General features: G+C 32.6%; 3 protein-coding genes and 1 long non-coding RNA gene across 8 annotated transcripts; 2 read left to right on the top strand and 2 right to left on the bottom strand.

The window, feature by feature from the left end:
• The first annotated feature begins 268 nt into the window (after positions 1-268).
• On the top strand, positions 269-7,919 carry LOC146896296 (uncharacterized). Of its 5 annotated transcripts, none has more exons than XR_015022055.1 (5): positions 269-1,669; positions 1,871-1,945; positions 2,211-2,312; positions 5,303-5,398; positions 7,587-7,919. XR_015022055.1 is itself a non-coding variant. In XM_085733911.1 (3 exons), exons 1-3 carry the CDS (start codon positions 284-286, stop codon positions 2,214-2,216), a joined length of 1,467 nt encoding a protein of 488 aa, XP_085590037.1. In that variant the 5' UTR covers positions 269-283; the 3' UTR covers positions 2,217-2,614. The 5 variants fall into 5 exon arrangements, 1 of the variants encoding a protein (XP_085590037.1); XR_015022056.1 differs by having other exon boundaries at positions 7,578-7,919; XR_015022054.1 differs by having other exon boundaries at positions 7,320-7,919.
• A 1,531-nt stretch (positions 7,920-9,450) lies between these two features.
• On the bottom strand, positions 9,451-11,357 carry LOC146896294 (UPF0481 protein At3g47200-like). Its single transcript, XM_085733909.1, has 2 exons — positions 11,141-11,357; positions 9,451-10,971 (listed from the first exon to the last, which is right to left on the bottom strand). The coding sequence occupies exon 2, from the start codon at positions 10,947-10,949 to the stop codon at positions 9,534-9,536; it is 1,416 nt and encodes a 471-aa protein (XP_085590035.1). The 5' UTR covers positions 10,950-10,971; positions 11,141-11,357; the 3' UTR covers positions 9,451-9,533.
• On the top strand, positions 10,443-11,133 carry LOC146896295 (uncharacterized). The gene is made up of 3 exons (XR_015022052.1): positions 10,443-10,581; positions 10,722-10,822; positions 10,916-11,133. It is a non-coding gene; the product is annotated as an uncharacterized LOC146896295 (long non-coding RNA).
• A 6,027-nt stretch (positions 11,358-17,384) lies between the features above and the next one.
• On the bottom strand, positions 17,385-20,878 carry LOC146896293 (UPF0481 protein At3g47200-like). Its single transcript, XM_085735362.1, has 2 exons — positions 20,805-20,878; positions 17,385-18,997 (listed from the first exon to the last, which is right to left on the bottom strand). Exon 2 carries the CDS (start codon positions 18,954-18,956, stop codon positions 17,622-17,624), a length of 1,335 nt encoding a protein of 444 aa, XP_085591488.1. The 5' UTR covers positions 18,957-18,997; positions 20,805-20,878; the 3' UTR covers positions 17,385-17,621.
• Between the last annotated feature and the right edge of the window lie 658 nt (positions 20,879-21,536).

The following is a 21,536-nucleotide window of genomic DNA, read 5'->3' as shown; positions in this document are numbered from 1 at the left end:
GAACGATTTCCAATCTTGCTCATTTTTTCTATTCTTTCCCAATTTTTGTATTGCTTTGTTAATTCTCTTTATTTTTCCTCTAATCTATATAAATAAGCTCCATTTCACTATAGTTCTCACACTTTCTCTCCATCTTTCCATTGAATTTCTCATTTTTTTTCGGTTAATTCCAAACAACAACATGGTTCTCGAACCAAAATCAAACACTGATACACCAGTTATCAACCCTCCTCTATTAACTCGAATGATATCATTCGAACAATCATCAAACAATGACACATTAATGGCCAACTCTCCTCCTCGAAACATGCCAGTTGGACCAAAATCAAATAATGAAAAACCAACCACCAATCCTCCTCCACCAACACGAAGCGTACTCATATCAAAATCAAACAACGACACACCCCTTATCAACCCTCCTCCACCAACCCAAAATAAGGTGTTCAAACCAAATTCAAACAAGGCTACCACACCACATGTCATCCCTTCTCCTATGTCGTCGTTGTCACCACCAATGCCGACAACGTCTTCATTTTATTTCAATACACAAATTTCTCCTTTAAATCTGAACTTTGCTGAACAAAAAAATTCCGGACGGACTAGTAACTACCCTAGCTTTCATCCTAACTATCTTGGCATGAATCTGACACCACAATGGGGTTCATCTTCCAACCGTCCTGAGTACGTAACCATGCCACTTCTCCACTTGGGCTCATATCAAAGCCTCCCAGAGACCGACCAAACCCACAACCACTCATTTTTTCAATTTGGGTTGGGGAATAAACAAACTGAAAATACAATTAGCTCTCTTTTACAGTCAGGTTCAGGGTCAAACCGTGACCTAAGCAAAAGTAATTCAATTTTGCAATCAGGTTCTTCTTCAATTCCAGATGATAAAAACGTTAGCCTCGAGTTAAGTCTAGGGCTAGGTAAGAGTCACGGTTCCTCCCCCAACCGGCCCTTTGGTTCAAACCGAGCTCAAAAAAATGATTTTATTGGCTTCCAGTTTGGGAGTTTAGCTTTGAACCCAGTCAGACCAGTGACTGAGGCTAAAAATACCCCAAATGAGCTGGTTGAAGGTTTAGCTTTGAACCCGGTCGAACCAGCTGAAAAAACACCAAATCAGCTGGATCAGATTCGAAAGGGTAAATCGATATTTACCTTTCAATCGCCGGTGAAGGCTAAGGGTTCCGGCGAGAACAGCGACGCCGGAGAGGTTGATCGCGGTGGAGTACCTGTCGTCGGAGAGGTCGATGTTGGAGGCGGTGGAGAACGTGACGAGGATGAGGTCGATGTTGGACAAGGAGGAGAACGTGACGACGGAATGGTCGACGGCGACGGCGGAGAAGAAGAAAAGGAAAAGGAAGTGGAAGTGGAGACAGAACGTTCAGATGAAGAATCGAACAATGAGCCTAAGAAGGTATGGAACCTGAGGCCAAGGAAGCCAGCGAAGAAGGAAGAGAAACAAAGCGGCGGTGGCGGAAGTGGTGAAGGAAGTTCTCGAAAGCCGGCAACTCGATCTCAGCGTAGGGCGGAGATGCCGCAAAGGATGGAGCTGAAGCTGAGTCTCACAAATGAGGAGATTGAACATGATTTTTTACTCATGACTGGTCAGAAGCCACCGAAGAAGCCAAATAAAAGACCAACAAAGGTTCAGAAATCTATTGAGGTAATCATATTCTCACTCTTTCAATAAAAACTGTTGCATCTAATGTACAATTTGACTGTTGAATGGATGTCTATAATAACAGTTAGATGTCATTTCAATTTGATGAATTTGGATATTTGATTTGTTAGATTTGGTTGTTGAAATTGTATTTGAGTTTGGCTAATGCAGGTATTGTTGTTGTTGTTGACTTTATTTTTGTAGGTTCTTTTTCCATGCTCGAATTTAACTACGGTATCACCTAAGAGATATGCGGTTAAGGATGACCCACCTTTGAAGGTTTTTTCTCAATCCTGTTTTCATATCTTTTTCGTTTTCCGTCTGTTTCGACGCCTAGATGATGAAAAACAAAAATACATGTTCTTCATATATGATAAAATGGTTGTTTTCCATTGAAGTTGCAAATTAGCCTAAGCCATTCAAGAATTTTTTATTTGTTAACTTTCCTTGGCTATGATTAAGTGTTCCATTGTTATCTAATTTGACGTGCTACGTTACAAAATAATATGGTGGCTGTACTGATGGTTCTTTATGTTTGTTGCAGAATTAGGACTTCCAGTTGCTCACACCGGGGTTGCAGTGTTTCTAGAAATTGTGATGTCTTATGATCGTGGAACTAGTTTTGTCTTGTCAACATGTGCTGAAGGTATTGTCTACCACATATCAACAGACCATATGAAGATGAGAGAATAAAATGTATTTTGTTTCTGTGCCTAGCTTTTGTGAATCGAGGCACCTAATAAATCGTTGAACTGTTGCAGTATTCCAGTTGTTTTAGTTTTAGTAGTCGGAAAACTACATGGTTTATGTTTTTCAGTTGGTTTATGTTTGTTTTTCAGTTGGTTTACCAAACTGTTAATGTTGGTTTATCTACATTTCTTTTGTCTTTATAATATATTTTCTAAGTTGGTTTCACAAATAATTGTGGAAATATCGGTTTTATCTACAGTCCTTTTCTTCATAATTATTTTTTCCATTGTTGGTTCTAATGGGAATCATATACAGCTTATGGTTTTTGTTACTGGTTAAATCATGATGTCAAAAGATATATTTGAAAAACTGAGAAGGAGAGAAGAATAGGAGGGAGTAATTAGGCTTAATATGTAAATCAATGTGACATTTCACGTAAAATTTGAATAATTAGTAAATGTATTAATTGTAGGGTGATAACAGTTTTGGTTTATTGAAGCTGATTTTCTCTTTGGATATGTGAAATCTGTCACTTGAAACTAAATACAAAATCTGGTCGAGTATGTCCGTTAGATATCTGGGTGTAAGGTTTAAATGTTGTCACTGTTTACGTCTACATGAAACTTAAGTGATTTACGTAGCCTATTTGGAATCTGCATTTTGAATTCAATTACAGAATCTGTCTAAGCCCATGCTTTAATTATTTTGGCTGTTAGGTTATATGTCAATTCTATGTTTATGTTTATGTCTTTATAAAACCTAAGTAATTTAGATAGCATATGGCAAAGAGGGTAGACTATGGAACATTGTATATGTGCTTTTGTTCTATATTTTGTGCTTTAAGAAATAGAACAAAACCAGATATAGGGCTCAAACATGGGATACATTTTGGTTTCCACTTGCAGCTTAGAACTAAAGAGAACATAACAGAAACAATTCTCTTTTGTTCTGTTTATGTCCGTGTTGTCAAATATCAGCCATGGCGGCTCTGTAGCAGATATCGGTGGTGGGTTTTTGGCTTTCTGCCATGGCCAGTTTTGTGGGCGTCACATGTTGGCAGGTATGGCGGATTTTTGGCTATCCACCATGGTCCGCCATCGACAACACTGGTGTGCGTGCTAATTACTAGCTTGGATTTTGTGATATTTCTCTTTATCTTTCTACTAGAACAAGCTACCAACTAATGCTTTTGAAAGAGTTCTTTCAAACTTTAAACTTGACTAATATATATCCATAATGGTTCTAACCATTCCATTGTCTCTGCCATGGTGAGAGTTTTATTGGAGTGAACAGTATTATGATAATCACACACACATATGTGAATGTATCTAGTGAGAGGATCACTCGTATATAAGATTGAGAGGAGTATACATTTACCATACAAATATACATTGGTGGTCAAGATTAAAAGTTTATAATGGTGATGGGACCAGTTAAAAAGTCACATGATCATTGTTTTACTTTTTACCATTCATTATTAGATTCAAAGTTCAAGTTTATAATGGTGAAGGGCATTTGATTTAAATGGGAAAATCTGATGTTTTATTTTGTCAACATATAAGCATGAGGCTTCTCCTTGATGATGAAAGGTGGCATTGTGCAATGAACACAACAACATATTCGACTAAAGATATATTGTTTTATTTTAAAGTTTGGATTTTATTGTTAACTAGCTCAAGCATCTTTTCACTTATCGTGAATAGTTTTCAACTTGGTTTATGTAGGTGAATAACTTCGTCGTAACAACTTATTTATCAAAATTGGTAGTTCTTTATTCTTTTTAAATTTGTAGTTGCATTTTGTCATTTCTAAGTCTCAGCAGGTACTTTTTATATTGGCCAAGATAGAGCAAATTTTCAATTGACTGTTCTCTACTTGTTACATTTCTAGTTTTTCTCTTATTATTCATTTTTCTTGCTGTTGTGTTGCATGTTTTAAAGGACACCTTATTGGTGCTCTCATTGAACTGTTGCCTTATTTTTACAATATTCCTTTTCCTATTAGTAAATTGCTTCTGTCATGCTGAGTCCTCTTGTTTCATGAACAATACCAGTGCATAAAAAAGAAACTGTTGAGAATATTATAGTAACACAATAAAGTTTTTTGATATCGAATCTTTCCCACTGGCATATTAGCTAATAATATTTCATTTACAGTTGTACATTCATGCACTGCATGAATAGGAAACTGGTGAAATCATTACACTAAGATAATACATTTTCTATATCAAGTCATTACGACAAGCATATTAGCTAATACGGTTGGATTTATGTACAGCTGTACGTTTATGCATTTACCTTTTATGTACTTCATGTCTGTATCTATCTGGCCAATTTGTGATTTGATATCTGACGTAGTAAATGTTTACCTCAAATCCAATACACTAATGTGGCTAATTGATTTAAGAGTAATGATATTTGTACAACCATTTTGTGACAACTTTTAGGACAACCTTCTTTTCCTCGCTTCTTATTGGTCAAAAACAATAGAGAGTAAAAACACAATGTGAGTATGAGAGAGAAAGTTGTCACAAAATGGTTTTTCAAATATCATTTGTCTTGATTTAATGTGATCTTATCTCGTTGTTCTTCTTTGTAATATTGTCTGGTTCCATGTTATGATCCTCTCTGATGTGTCTCTGGGGTGTCGCATATCTGAAAAGAAATTAAAACTTGCAGTATGGAAGGACATAATGCTGATGTGCTAGGATTACAATTTTTTTTACTAGGAAATTCAGTATAGTAAGTTATATATTTTATTTTGACGTAAGCATGCTCTTGTTCGGTAATTCTGAGTGGTATTGCAAATGCTACACGGACCTGCAATGGATTTTTACTTGTTCAGAGTAGTTATTGTCAAATAGCGCGATTTGTAAGCCGTAAGTGCTTGTTGACTTTGATTCTAGTAAAAAACTTGCCTAATATATTTAACCCGTGTTTTCCACAGGACAATTACGTCCTTCATTTTTTATGGGAGAGAATCTTGATGATGCAACTTTTAATAACAGATAAGAATGACCCCACAATTCCAGCAGTGCAACAGGTAACAATATTTGGTCGCTGATATATAAACTGAGTATTGCAATCAAGTATTCTTGTTTAAAATTTTTCCATTTTGGTTCTTGGTCTTGTGATCTTATCAAATTTACGGCATGGGTTTAATGCTGGATGGTATAAAAATGTACATGTATATCCTTAAAAAAAATGTGTATATGTAAATGACGCAAATGTTAAGCATTCAAAAGGTTTTCAACATGGTAGTCAAATCGGGATACGTATCGTGTATCGTTCGACCTCTTTTTTGAATCGTGTATCGTAAGTTACATGAGCAAAAAAAAAAAATGACTTAGTATCATATATAAACTCCAAAATACTTCAAATATCATATATAAACTTCAAGATACTTCAAAACTCAAGTCATAAACAAAAGTAAATAACATAAAGCATCCGTAATTCAATCAAAATCAAACATATAGAGTGTGTAGAGTAGAGAAACAGTGCGTGTATGTGTTGGACGCCGTAAAGGAAGAGAAGGTGAGTGGCTTTGGGGAATAGCTCCAAATTAATTGGTAGGCTACAGAACAAAACTCTTGAATACAAAATGGTTCACTTGCAATATCTGATGGGTCACATAAACCCGATCCAAGAAAACCGGGTAAATTTGGGGTTTTCTGGTGGGTCATGCAAAACCTGACCTGGCTCCAGAACTGATACATAAAAAAACGGATTTTTTTTTTGGAATTTTTGCCGGGTCGTGCAACCCACCTGATTTTTGCAACTAAGACGCAAGTGCCACAGTATCATATAATACTAGATTGAATCGGGATACAATGTCATTTGGGATACAGGCCCTGATACGTATCGCCCATGGCTGTTTTCATATCGTATCGGGATACGTATCGTGGGATACTAACTCCACTGCTTTTCAATATGATGCTTTAAATGTCATAGGATTTTAGCATTTTTGTAATTTATTTAGTTCCTTCTATATTTGGGTTAATTAGATTTATGAAATTTTGGAAGTAATTATACCATTTCCATTCATGTATGTTAGTTAAATTCTGTAATGGAAGTACGCATATTTTCATAAGCACTAATGTTGTCTAATCTGTGTTTTTCTGTATATTATCATCTGATATTTTTCTTTTATATGAAATTCCTCTGGAGGTTGTGTTCTTCATTAAGGAATTAGCAAAAGTTCTAAAGCTATACTATTTTCCAGAGCGATCCAGCTTTAGGCTCTACTGCTTCTCCATGGCTCAGCAGAACAATATGGGATATTTTCCAAAACTTTTTTTTGAACAAAATATTTTCCAAAACTAAAAACAAGTGTGATTTAATTTACTTTTACAATTGAATAAAATAGAAAAGCTGCCCTTCAGAACTAGGTTGTTGATAGTGGTGCTATAGCGAGCAATAGCGGAAAGCGTAGTGGAGCCAATGGCCACTGCGAGGCTCCTTCCACAGCTGTGGTTGTCGTTGCCGCAAATGGCGCGAAATTGTGTTTGGTTCGCGGCCCAAACCTGATATTGCGACTGATTTTAGGATTTCAGGGCCAAAATTTTAAGCGAGTAGTACTTTACTATATCAATTCTCACATTCTTTCATCTTGTCGTCATTTCCTCATTCATGTGCTCTGCTGCGTCATTCAACTTCATTGTTTTGTTCTGCTTCTCCGTTCGTGTTCTTATCTGATTGTTTTGAATTTATGTTCTTCATACTGTTCTTTTCATGTTGCTCTGCTTTGTTCTGCGCTGTGTTAAGTTGTGCTCCTTCATTACTTTTAGAACTTGATTTTGATGGAATGTCATTTTGATTACATTTAGTACTTGATTGTGATAGGAAATGACAAAGTTGATTATAATTTACTATTAAGTGCGACTGTCTCTTTAATTTTGTGTATTTTTATATTTTGAGTATTTATGTTAATTTTGTACCCTGATTTTCAGTCTTTGCAATAGCAGCTATCCCCCTATCCGCTGTACTATTTTGGGATAGGTCTGTAATGGAAAGGCCTTGATTCCTAGGAGCAATGAATGTCTGGCCTTCTTAGCGTGTAACTCATCACTCAGTTGGAGATTACTACTATAACATACTTGGAACAAAAATGCATACTATAACATACTGATTTTCATTCAACTTCAAAATGCATTTATTCTGCAGATTTATACATAGTGACTTTTCTATTTGGAGATTCCTGACTATTTCCTTTCTTGTGCAAGTATTTTTAGGTGAATGATGATATTCGCATCTTGGAACAAAAATAACTTGCTTCAACATAGGTTTCCGAAATTCACATGATCACTTTCTATTTTTTTTTACTTCAAGTTACCGAGCTTTGAACCAAGGGCCTAAAGATTGAGGGCATACACCTCTAACCAAGAGACCACTTGGGAGCTGGTCATATGACCACTTTCTAATTCCTTACTGTATGTATCTAATTCTAGTGACTGTTGGTTCTTGTTTATTTTAGTGAGGTACATTTCACTTTCAACCAAAAATTATTCTTTATACTTGGTCATGGCTGGCATAAGAATTAAGCTAGCAACTAGCTATTATGTTCACACCTATCTGTATGTATGTTATTATATTATGGGATTACTAGGACGTGAAGAGAACTGAACAGTGCTACACGGCTCCTCAAACCAAAAACAAAAGTCAAATAAAAAAGAGTAATGATATTTTGACATCCATTTGATGACAACTTTGTTGACAACCTTGTTTTTCTCACTTCTTATTGGTCAAAAACAGTGGAGAGAGAAAAAGGAAGAGAGAGAATAACAACATCATGTGAGTATGAGAGAGAAAGTTGTCCAAAAGTTGTCAAAAAGTGGTTGTCAAAATATCATTTCTCAATAAAAAAAGGTTAAAATCCAAAGTCAAAACATTTTTGTTTAAATATTCCTCTTATACTGAAAATGCATGTGGGAACAAGACAAATGAGCCAAAGATATTTGGTAGACAACCTGTTGCAAGTGGGAATGTAAAATAAAATATTAAGTAGGAGCTAAGAAAATAGATAGAAAGTGGGAATAAACTAAGAATAAAAATTAGAAAATTAATTTCACTATGGTAGGGAAATAGACAAGTAAATTATTAGCACAACACGATTTGGGAAGGACCCCAACACAGCCTCACAAAGTTTTGAAAGAAAAAGAAATTAGATTAATTTGACTACCCTCCCTCTTACATACTCTCTCCACCACATAATCGACATGTCTTTTCTCTACATGCTCAAACAATCCAAGGAGTTTTCACTATCTTTTTAGATGTTACCTCAACACTCTTTAATGTTGTCATTTCTAATTTTATCCTGTTTAATCTGCATACAACACAAAATTATCATCTTTGCCACACTTATTTTATTCTTTGTATCCTTAAACTAGCCGATGTCCCATCATACATACTTTTTATTGTTTGAATATAGGCAATCCTAACACCGTTGTTGTCTAAGACTTTTAATAAAAAAAAATCCACTCTAGGTACTCTATCAGACATCTTAAAATCAATGAAAACTATGTACAACGCTTTTCGATTCATCAAATATCGCTCCATACTTTTTATTGTTTGAATATAGGCAATCCTAACACCGTTGTTGTCTAAGACTTTTAATAAAAAAAAATCCACTCTAGGTACTCTATCAGACATCTTAAAATCAATGAAAACTATGTACAACGCTTTTCGATTCATCAAATATCGCTCCATACTTTTTATTGTTTGAATATAGGCAATCCTAACACCGTTGTTGTCTAAGACTTTTAATAAAAAAAAATCCACTCTAGGTACTCTATCAGACATCTTAAAATCAATGAAAACTATGTACAACGCTTTTCGATTCATCAAATATCGCTCCACCATACGTCATAGTAATTATACACTTCCTTAGTTGACCTCCTAAACATAAAGCCAAATTCATTATCAGTTGAGTCTATTTTCTTAGTATCTGCTCAATCACTAGTTCTCATAATTCACTTGATTTGGTTGGTTTAATATCTTCTAACCAATCGTCATTAGAAAAGGAAATTAAGAGCAAATTAGTAACCAATAGTGATGGTTAAATTAATGCAATTGAGACAAGGGAACACACCTTCATTATTAGGTGAACAACACAATTTCATTATTAGGTGAACAACAACACGAGGACATGTGCACAATTACAACAAAAGAAATACAGCAATTTAGTAGTATCTTGGGTGATATATACCAGTAACACGAAGAAATTGGGCAATAGCAAATAAGAAGATAAAAACACCAACAATAGTTGAACTGAATCTCCAAGGATCACGAAAATAAACTGATCTCAGCATTCCCATATAATGCTTCCAATAGTTATAGTAATGATCATTCAAATTCTTTGAGGTTTTTCCATAATAATTGCATGTTACCACAACATTCTTACAAAGACCATTTATCATAGTTGCCAATTCTGCATGACTTCCAAGTTCATGAACAATGATTTCCTTATCAACCAACAACTCCACATCTTCTTGAGTGTTGATAAGAAAATCAACTAAAGAAACATAGTTGCATATGAAAGGTTGGTTTGAATAATGACACTGTTCCAATGCAATGAGGTTCCTAAGAACACATTCAGTTGTTTGGTGTACTTTGAATTGAGGGATTTGCAGCTGTGATTTGACAAATTTGAAACATGGTAAGCAACCTAAGCATAGAAACCAATTGAGAATTTGAACCTTGTTAAACTTTATTTCTAATAACTTTTTGTGATGAACTTTCTCAAAGCTAACACCTGCTTCATTCAACCTTGATGCTGTCTTGAGGACACATTTATCTTCGCTATTAATGTTTTTGAAATGTGATGATGGTGACCACCCGTCGGCATAAACTTCTTTCGGAAGATAGAAACATCTTACCAAATCAGTGAAGTGGTTGCATGATTTTTTACAATATTTGATCATCTCTTCATTTTGATCTTTCTTTGACCTTTGTGGATTGTAATCTTCAAAGTACTTAAATGCAAGTTCAAGAAAACTTAGATCATTATTATCCTTGCAAACCTTTTTGTATAACTGTTCCAATACAAAAAATGGAAGCTGATTTTCAAGGAGTAACAAATCTCTTTGTATACCCTTGTAAATCCATGATGTTGTGAACATGTAATCCTTTTCCCTTTCAGATTCCTTTGATTTTCTCAGAAATAGCTCTAAGATGAAGACTGAATCTAACATGATCATGTCAACAAACTGATCATCAACATCATTGATGGTATGATCAAACTCAAAATAGAAATTTTTTATCATTTCAATGTTTGCTTTAAGGAAATCTTTATGTTTTAGCAAAGCCTTTTTATTTGTCACTCTTTCCCAAAAGTAATGAAAATACCTTTGTTTTTGTGTATGCATTAGCTGAAATTCTTGTTTGGGAGGTACCTTGTGATGAAAAGGCCCAATTGAGATCAAATGTGGTGTATAAGACTCTCCATTATTCAACTTTCTAAGATTGGGAGGTACCTTGTAAATACAACAAATACTATGCTTTGCATCCTTGATCTCTTTAGGAATGTCAATTATTATGTGTTCTATTTGTGTTTCTGTTTCAGGTAAAGGAGTAGAACTAGTAGCTGAAGAAGCCATTGAAAAGTCAACAAAGATGAACCTGGTCAAATTACAAGAACTCGTTATTACTGACACAAATCTTAAACACATATATGTAGAAATAACCAAAACATCAATTTACAAAAGAAAACTTGGCACAATAAGGCTTACAAACTTCATATTCTACAAAAGAAATCAAAGATAACAAGATTTAGGTGATTGTTAATTACCTGTGTTGGAAAGTATAGTGCTAATATAGATGAACTTCCTTTGAAAATGCTGTGAGGCTCTCTATGTTAGGGTCCTTCTCAAACTCTCTTGTGCTAATAATTTAGTTGTGTTTCTCTACCAATGTGACATTAACTTCTATTTTTATTCTCAGTTTCTTCCGACTTTCAATGTAATTTCTTTATTCTTGCTTGCAATTATTTTTCCATTTCCCACATGCAGTGACAATATATATATACATATATAGTTTTTCTGTATACCAACACTCTTTTGCACACTACTATAGTTTTTCTTTCAACATCAACTTGCATTCAGTATACAAGGAATATTTAAACATAAATATTTTGACTTTGAATTTTAAACATTAATATCCTTCAAATATAAAAAATAAAAAAATAAAATACTCCCTTCAGTTACATTTATAAGTAAAAAAGTATTTTTTAGGTTCATTGAATATATAATATATTTCGTCTATATATAAACCAAAATACATTAAGTATTGAGTGAATCTAAAATATATATTTTTTTGTTTATAAATGCAACCAAAGGGAGTTTTGTTAGAGTGGTTACGTCATTCTCTTCTTACATACCAAGAAAATAAAAATTACGGGTTGCAATCTAAATCTTAACAATATCAAATGTCTTTGCGTTTACCTCCGATGTTTCACATGACATAATTACATATACGTTTTAGCTCAGCTAATAGAAACATTGCACATTATATGAACGAGGTCGAGGTTCAAACCCAAAAACCCTACTTATTTTTTTTTTGGTAGTGGCCGGGGTTTGAACCCCGGACCTTGCATATTTTTATGCATTGTCCAACCAACTGAGCTACGCTCACGAGGACAAACCCTATTTATTCAACTTAAAAAGATAAATTTTTAGCCACTAATTTATTTGAAGAAGAAAAAAAAAAGTATCCACTAACGTGCTCTTTAAATGAGACGTTATTGTAATAAAAAAATATGAGATTTTATGAATATACTACCTTACCCATGTAAAACAGTAAAATAAGAACTGAGGATGGTAACCAAAAAAAATAAAATAAAAATAGAACTGACGATACTCTTCGCTTTAGGAGCCTATGACTTTGTGCCTTCGGTTTGTGGGGTTTTTTAGGGTTTGTCTTTTGGTGTTCCGTATATATGCCGCGCCTCCTTGTATTTTTTCCAGCTTTGCAGCGAGTATTATAGTGCTCCTTGCGCTAGCTCGTCGAGAATAAACTTTTGCCATTCAAAAAAAAAAAAAAGGAGCTTATGACTTTGGAGAAATGTTGAAACATAAGCTATGTTGGTGTAAAATCATTTGAGTTGTACTATTTTATTCTATTTTGGGCTGTAAATGGAAGTCAAATTTAAGTACCTTGTGTTGGTTTTACGCATATGTACTGCTACTGCAGATTTTGTTTTGTTTGGTGCAATTGTTTAGAGTGTGAGAGTGATGATATACTCTAGTCTCTACTGCAATTTATTTTTTTTTTTAAAAAAAAAATAGCTTTTACGAATCATACTTGCTATTTTTCGACAAAATTTAGTTGGCCCTTTAAAAAATTAAAAGTAAGAGCATATAATGAATTAGAATTTACAATTAAAAAGATTTTTTTTTTCTTCCTTCTTTTAGTAACAAAAGAATCAATAAGTTATACTTTTGAGTTTTAATATTATAAAAATTTAGATTTTAGTTTATCATTTATATTTTGCTTGGTATAAGATATTAAAAATTATTAAAAATATATTATTTCATTACAACCGGTCCAACCCTGGTCAGACCTTTAAATCCTGAATCCACGACTACATCGGTTTAATATCAGGTTCAATTCTGATTACCTTGAAAAGAATAGATTAACTAAATTATAATTTTATGAATTTGTTTCTAGTTAAAACACTTTCTTCACAACTATCACCCCATTCGCTACTTCCTCCGCCGGACTATGAAGGTTGTGATATTTGTGTTCCATGAAATTAAATCATCTATGGAGGGTTTATCAACGAGTTGATACATTTTTGTCAGATACTGCGTTTGAATGGACCTCTGAATCCGTTATCGCTGATTCACCCATTTGTACCACGACTAATATAGCCATCAATTTTGTTTCTAGTTCTGGGTCTAATTATCACCCAAATGTTTGTACCTAATTCATAACTATCTCCCAGTGGAAGAATAATACTTCCAAGAAGAAAATTGTAATATTAAAGGGAAATGTTAACCGGTGCCTCTAGACAATGATTAAGGATACTAAAAAAGAAAATTATATAGTAGTAGTAGTTATTGCATTGAAAATTGTATAATCAATCCAGTGTACCTATTCTAATCATATATTGTTGTGAGCTAACTCATGTTCCGCTGCAACTTTTTTTACGAGAGGTTCTGTTTGTTTTTTTTTTAAATAGACGCAATGATAATAGTCATTGGAAGCTGAAAAACTAAGTAGAGGAGTCGAGATTCGAATACCGATCACTTAACCCAGTCTAACAATTTTAAATTTTTTATCAGTTGAGCAACGACATGTGGAAAGAGGTTCAACTTGTTATTATCCTCAAAGTGTACATGGATACAGTCAAAGATAAAGATTAGACTATAATGTTAATTAAGGAAAAATAGTTATATTGTTTTGTCCACACCAGAAATAAGGAAAAATAGTTATATTGTTTTTTTCACACCAAATGAAGGAAAACTAATTACATGCGTTATTAATTGGTTACCTTGAAAGAAAAGGAGTTTGTTGACTAGGGTTGCCAAATGAATGAATACCTAATGAAATCATGGCCTAATAAATGCATAGACAAGCTATTAGCATAAACCGACATCTATATATTCAAAGCAACACTCTTCTCTGCAATCACCCCTTACACTCAATGTCCCTCCCTTATTGATCATGACTTTATCATATCATATTATTCTTTTCATGATTATAGGTGATCATAATATAACTTAATCATTTCATATTTAGGCTTAAAATAAACGAGAAGAGAATAAGCTTTTTAGGGCCGGGATTGAAAAGCTTCTTGGTGAAATGCATATGTATAAGAAGGCCAAATGTACTTCTCACAATGTGTGTGGAAGCCCAACTTCCATTGGTCAAATGTCTCATGATGAATCATGGTAGTTGGCCTTCCACACACTTTGTGACAAGTACACTTGGTCTTTTGTACATAATAACTTCACCATGAAGCTTTCCAACTTCAGCCCTCAAACTTCATTCTCATCTCGTCACTTTGAGCCTATACGAAATGATTATAGTATTATATAATGACCACCTATAATTATGCTATCATATCATGTTATCACACCTTAAATTCACTCATTTCAATCGTATTTTATTGTCATAATTCGATCATGTTATAATATCCTATTTTTCTTCATAATTGCCACAATTGACCGTGATGCTCTAAGATTATGGATGCTTTCCAAAAGGGGGGACATGCAAAGGATGCAGTTGTAGCTGCTGCTCTTTTGAAAGGAGGAGATTTGTTGCTTTGCACATCAAGAATCACAATATGTATTGATCATTTTCTCACAACTTAATCATTATTCTTTCGTACCAAAAAAAAACTTAATCATCATTTTCTCCCTATAATTATGATAATGATAGTAGCTACTCTTAAAACATAGAACCAAATTTATATTGATTTTTTTTTCAAAAAGATGAATTTTTAGATTTGTTGAACTTTAGAAAATGATCACATGATATCATATTCATGGAAACAATTGAAACACTATTTGATTTATTACTAAAAGTATATGTGAATGATGAAACTATTGATAATATTTGAATGGTTAGTCATATTTTTGTAGTGGTTTAATGGTTCAAAACATTTTTCGGAGTGTCGATTTAACTTAATAAAAAATAGTTTTAAGACATTTCAATTACTACAATGAAATTAAATAAAAATTTTAATACTCTGGAAAATTCTTGTTATGTAAGGGAACTGATATAATTGTTGTCTACTAGGTTTTGGCAAATGTTGAGACAACTCAAGGTGAAATAAGCATATAACATTAGATAAAATGTTGCTAAAGGGAATGGAGTTTGCATGGCGGAGCATGTGGTACACGTAATATTCAATTCCTTGTTAGAATGATGTTCTAGAGATTTATGACAACACACATGGTACAAGTAAAATATCCAACTCCTTGATAGAATGAACTAGAGATTTATATATCTACATATTTTTGAAAATCGTCAAAAGAAGTACTAGAGATGTTAGCTTCTTTTCTATGTAATTTTTTGTTTCTTATGTTCATTGTATGAATGTATATATAATAAAATTATTACAATTGATTTTAGTCGACTTCTTGTGTCGACATTGAACCTTTCAGAGTTATCACAGAATGCATAATCTTCATAATTTTTGCATTATGGATGAAATGGACCTATATAAATGTATGCCAATTTTTTATTTTATATTACCGAAGGCTTAGTTGTGGGTAAAATAACTCAGCAATCACACACCTTTCACAGGGCTTGACCGTGGGTAAACTCATTGATGGTTTATCCATGGTAACGTGAAACAAATAATTTGTTAAAAGAATGATTAGCTATGGATTACCTATAGTTTGACAGATGGTAATTACAATAGGCTTTTATGGTCGTGGGTAACGTTACCGACAAGACTTATTCCCACGGTCCCGTGGCCCTTGGTAAGTCCTGGGTAACTAGGAATACCCACGACGTTTTGCGCCATTTGGGTTGCCTTCATTGCAACCTCCAACACCTTCATATTATTGGGTGTAAAAGGGGTGAATTTAGTTTCACATCGCCTAAATATATGACTTGTGTAATATTATAAAGCATAGGTAGACCTCAACTTTTTATGAAAGGAGGTGTCCTCAACTTATAAACCGGTTTTGTAAGGTTATATTTTAATTTTAGAAAGAAAAAGAAAACAGAAAATAGCATTGAGAACATTCCTAAAAAAAAAAAAGCATTGAGAACATAGACACCACACCACCAACAAAAAAAAAACCATAACTAGTTACGGTCCTTAAGTGGGGTGCAATTTTTTTTTTTTTAAAAGAGCTTGTACCAATCATATTTGGTTAACATCTTCCAATTATAACCCAAATTATTATCAAATAGTAGAATTAGATGCACAAGACACTCAAGAGAACCGTCAAACAATTTTACACATTTCTCTAAAGGTCATAATAAATAAGCTATTAAAGTGAAAAGTATCCTCAATTCTAATTTTTAAGTCCTACATACTGACGGTTTTCTACATGAGTAGTATATTTATAAAGTCTCATATTTAAAGATAGAGTTAGTGGATGATTTTCTATTATAATGAATTTAATTTAAACAACTATTTATTAGGACAACTTGTTAGACAACTAAAATATACAAATAAATGTAGGTATTAGTACAAAAACCAAAACAATAGCAAAAGAGAAAGTAAAAACACAGTGTGGATATAAAATAGAAAATTGTCAAAAAAAATGTCACAAATGGTTATTTAAATATCATTTCTCTTATCCTAGATAGCAAGACACGTCTCATGTAGGGAAAAGGATTGCATGTTCACAACATCGGATTTACAAAGGTATACAAAGAGATTTGTTATCCTTGAAAATCAACTTCCATTTTTTGTCTTGTTACAATTATATCAAAAGGTTTGCAAGGATAATAATGATCCAAGTTTTCTTGAACTTGCATTTAACTACTTTGAAGATTACAATCCACAAAGATCAAGGAAAGATCAAAATGAAGAGATGATCAAATGTTGTAAAAAATCATGCAAACACTTCACCGATTTGCTAAGATGTTTCTATCTTCCAAAAGAAGTTTAAGCCGACGGAACAAGGATGAATAAGGCATTTCATCACAAAAACTTATTAGAAATAAAGTTTAACAAGGTTCAAATTCACAATTGGTTTCTAAATTTGTCAAATTTGTTTTAAACACCATGCTACTATTGAAGCAACATGTCTTTACTATATTTCTTAATTCTCTTCCTTTAACTTGGATAAACGAAATATTTTCAATTTTTAATCTTTCAAAAATCTAAATAAAATTCATGAAAATGAACAGAAGTAATACTATAAGATGTATTATATTGAAAATATCCTCATCATATTTTCATGGTTGTTTATTTATTGTTTTTATTAATGAATTGAACCAATAGAGTCATAGATGTTAACCTATATAGTTAGGATGTTGGTTAAGAGTTGCTATTTTTTGATAAAATTTATCTGGTCTTTTAAAAAATTAAAAATAATAGAGCCTATAATGAATAAGAATTACAATTAAAAAGAAATCTCTTTTTCTTCTTTTAGTAACAATTGTTTGGTACAAATCAAAGGATCTAATAGGGACTTAAAAGACCAATTTATTACAATTAATTAACTTAAAGACCTACGAGGTACGAAAAAAACTTAAAGACCAATTTATTACATAAATTACTTAAGGAACTTCTGGTGTGATTTAACCTTCATTCTAACACATTAGAAAAAAGTTATTCAATACATATAATTTTCAAATAACTAAAACATTAGACCAACAACGCGACGAAAGTTAAAGATAGTGAATATTAGAACAGCTATCCCAATTATGGTAGAACTGCTTCTCCAAGGATCACGAAAATAAACCCACTTTAATGTACCCATAGCCCTTTTCCATTCACTGTTGTAGTGTTCATTAAGATCTTCCATAAGTTGGTAATAACACGACGAATTTGTCACAACATGTTTGCACAGATTGTTAACAAGGCTCGCTAATTCCTCGTTGCTTCCCAATTCGTGCACGATTGCTTCTTTCTCAACTAGTAACTCTGCGTCTTCTTCGGTGTGAATAAGAGAATCAATCAAAGAAACATAATTGCAAATGTAAGGCTCATCAGGATAGTGACACTGCTCAAAAGCGATTAGGTTCCTCAAAACACATTCGGTCGCGTGATCTACTTTTAACTGTGGGAATAGAAATCTAGCTTTGAAGCACTTGCAACACGGTAAACAACCTAAACAAAGAAACCAACTCAACAAAGGTTTTTTCTTAAACTTTATGTCAAGCAAGGATCTGTTATGAACCTTCTCAAAGCTTATACCAGCTTCATTCAACTTTGTTGCAGTCCTTACCATCAAACATTCTTTGTGAAAATCATTATACTGATTTTTTAGTTTCATAGGGAGATACGAATATCTAATCAAATCAGTGAAATGACGTGATTTCTCCCATTTCTTTGCCTCAAACTTTCTTTCTGAAGATTCCCTGTGATGCGGGTAACAAGATGCAAAATACTCATGTGCAAGCTTGAGAAACCAATTGTGCTTTTTGACATTGCTTGGAACAATTGTGTCATATAGTTTTTCCAACACATAAATCGGAAGCTGATTCTCAAGAAGCAATAAATCACGCTGGATACTTTTACTTACACAAAGTTGAGTTATTATATAATCATCTTTGTGCTCCCATTTTTTGTTTTCTCTTAGAAACAACTCCATGATGAACACAGAATCCAATAGTATCATGTCAACCAATTGTTCATTGTTGATATCTGCGAATTTCTTTTGGTAACATCGGCGTATATTTTGCTCTTCTTGTTGAAGGAATACTTTGTAGCTCATGAAATCACTTTTTTTGTCTAGGCGATTCCAAAAGTAATGGAAATATCTATGTTTGTACTCTTGCAATTCCTCAAGTCTTTTGTTGTTATGGTGGATAGGTCCAATAGATATGAGTAGAGGTGTATAAGCCTCCTCTTTCACCTTCAAAAGAGTAGCAGGAACCTTGTAGATACAACATTGAGGCCAATGGGAAGGCTCTATATTTTCTGGGATGTTAATTATTTGTTGGATATGATCTTCAATAGAAGATCCCATGAAATCTTCTTTTCCAGTAGATCAACCAACAGAGTAAGACCCTGTTGGATAAATAACTTAATTAAGCATTTATCTTACAAGTGTTTATATATAAGCTATTTCTATAACAAAATATAATATCCAGTTAAACTGTTTTTATATAAGCTATGAGCTGTTTTCATGAGTTACCCTAAAAAGCTTATGAAGATCATCTAACTACAGTTTATCGACATGTCAAAACTTATTTCCATAAACTCCCTAAAAAAGTCTCGCAAATGCCTATATTAGTAGATAAATCAGTAAATAAGCTCAAAAACTTTGATTATTTAGGAGATATTGCACTCATCTTCACCAGGAATACTTGAATGACACACAATTTTCTTCTATTTTTAAAATAAGTGGTGCATATGTCATTTACACATGTCTAAAAAAAAGTGAGTGCAGTATACAATTTTACCTAAAAATTATGAAACATGTTTCTTTACCACTTTTTTTTTTCTCAAAATATTTTGAAACATTTTTTTTAATTTTTTTTGCTAAAAAAAATTCTTTACCACACTTAACAGTGCAAACAGTGGCGTTGCCAGGACCCTGAGTTAGGGGGTTCAAAATTTTCAACTTTTATTAATAATTATAACAATATATACAAAAATAATATATTTTTAAAAATTACATTGTACTTAAAAAATTGCAAACATACTTTACAATTGTCCTCTACGCAATTTCATGTTTTGGATTCGTTGAGTAGTAAACTTTTTATCAATGTTGTCGAATATATTTCTTTCAATATATGTCACGAGACAATCGTTCGTCCATTCATCTTCCTTTTGATTACGTGCGCAATCTAGTTTTTCATAGTAGAAAAAGATTGTTCATAAGTGGGTGTGGCAACAACAAAATCATTATTAACTTCAAAAGCTAATAAACTAACGGATAAGCAATATAATACGTCTTTTAGTTTCAATTAAATTTTATTTTTTAGGGAAATTAATTTTTTTTTTAAAGATCATTTTATTTCTTTCAAAGATACAAAGTCAACACTCATATGCACATCAATGATATAAGAGAAACATCATTAATATTAGACAGGTAATAGTCTCTAGAAAAAATAAAAAAGAATTTAAAAAACAATATAAAGATGAGAAATAGTAAAAACAAATAAAAAAATAGGAACATTATACAATATAATATATAGCTTGTTTACAGGTTTAATATACACCTTAGTTTGATGTAGTGATGTAGTTATTTTAAAATACTAAGCAGTAAACTAATAACACATTAAAAGCAAGGAAACCAACAACATGCTATTATTTTCAAAGGTCATGTAAGTAAACCTAACCTACTCATCAATAACTCATTTCAACAGACAACTATTATTTTCAAAGGTCATGTAAGTAAACATCAAAATTAATAAATCCAGTTACAAAAGATATATCATTGGTGCATATATTATATGCTTCTTTCAAAATAAAGTAACTGTAGTCTAAAAGATTTCAGAAGGTGTCTTTTTTTTCTTCCACAATAAAATAATTGGATATATACAAATAGTCTGCTCACCTTCATGTGCAGATCACACAAATTACTTTGTATGTAACTTTGTCTTTTATATTATAGATTTAGGAGATATTTTAAAGGATCGGAGATATTTCACTAAACGACAGTAAAAATTTGTAGTACATAAGCATAGCAAGACTAAAAAGATAAATATCAACTATAAAATTAGAAAGTAGGACAAACGTACTGCAAGACTAAAAAGATTTCACTATACAAGCAGAAACCAAAATGATAAAAATGCATAGCATAAGTTTACAGTGAAGTTTAGTGACTCAACAAGAATCAAACAACCATTAACAAATTACTGAATAGAACCTGAAAGTATGATTCCTCCAACAACTTCAAGTTCCAAGCTCCTGGCTCTCAAAAGTTCTAAACTATCTTCTTTTAATCCGTTAACTATAGGGGTATGCTTTATAGAAGTAGTACTAAGCCAAAGTTAGAAAAGTCAAAGAAACTAAAGTGTAATTTTTTGTTGGAGTAACAACGTACTCCCTTCGTCTCATATTAACTGGTACAGTTGACTCTGTCATACGCACATATGCATATTTTTTATTTTTAATATCTTTAATTTTCTATTAAAATAATTATGAAAATTTATTATTTTAAAAATATTCATCGAGACGAATCCAACAACATCTTATATGATATTATTTATCTTTATATATTAATAGAAAAATATGGTCAAAGTATTTTAGGTCAATGGTGCACATTTTTAAATATGTCATCTAATATGAGACGGAGAGAGTATTTAATATGTCCCCGTGATCAGGGTCGTTTCTATGAAATTAGGCCCCTAATAAAAAAAATACAATTTTTTTAAAAGAATAATCTTCTATTTAAATTGAAAATTACATCTGTATAATGATTTTTTTTTAAGGAACATCCATATAATGATTATTAGCCACTGAAATCAAAATTTAATTATTTTTACTAAGAAACACATTTTTTTACTTAGAAATTGAAACATGGAACATGTTTTTTTTTTTCTTCCTTTGAGTGGAGGTGGATATTGGGCAATACCCTTTTTTCTTAAGGCCTAGCTCA

The sequence above is a fragment of the Medicago sativa genome, chromosome 8, assembly GCF_051527215.1.
Source record: "Medicago sativa cultivar Bolivia chromosome 8, Bolivia_mono, whole genome shotgun sequence".
Taxonomy (NCBI): Eukaryota; Viridiplantae; Streptophyta; class Magnoliopsida; order Fabales; family Fabaceae; genus Medicago; species Medicago sativa.
Note: the sequence above shows the minus strand (reverse complement) of the source record. Positions and strands in the feature narration are given on the sequence as shown.

Excerpts from the sequence above, each read along its gene's own strand:
- LOC146896296 (XM_085733911.1), top strand. The coding sequence starts at position 284 with ATGGCCAACTCTCCTCCTCGAAACATGCCAGTTGGACCAAAATCAAAT. Across the intron at positions 1,670-1,870 it reads AGGTTCAGAAATCTATTGAG|GTTCTTTTTCCATGCTCGAA; the intron begins GTAATCATATTC and ends TTATTTTTGTAG.
- LOC146896294 (XM_085733909.1), bottom strand. The coding sequence starts at position 10,949 with ATGGCTTCTTCAGCTACTAGTTCTACTCCTTTACCTGAAACAGAAACA.
- LOC146896293 (XM_085735362.1), bottom strand. The coding sequence starts at position 18,956 with ATGGGATCTTCTATTGAAGATCATATCCAACAAATAATTAACATCCCA.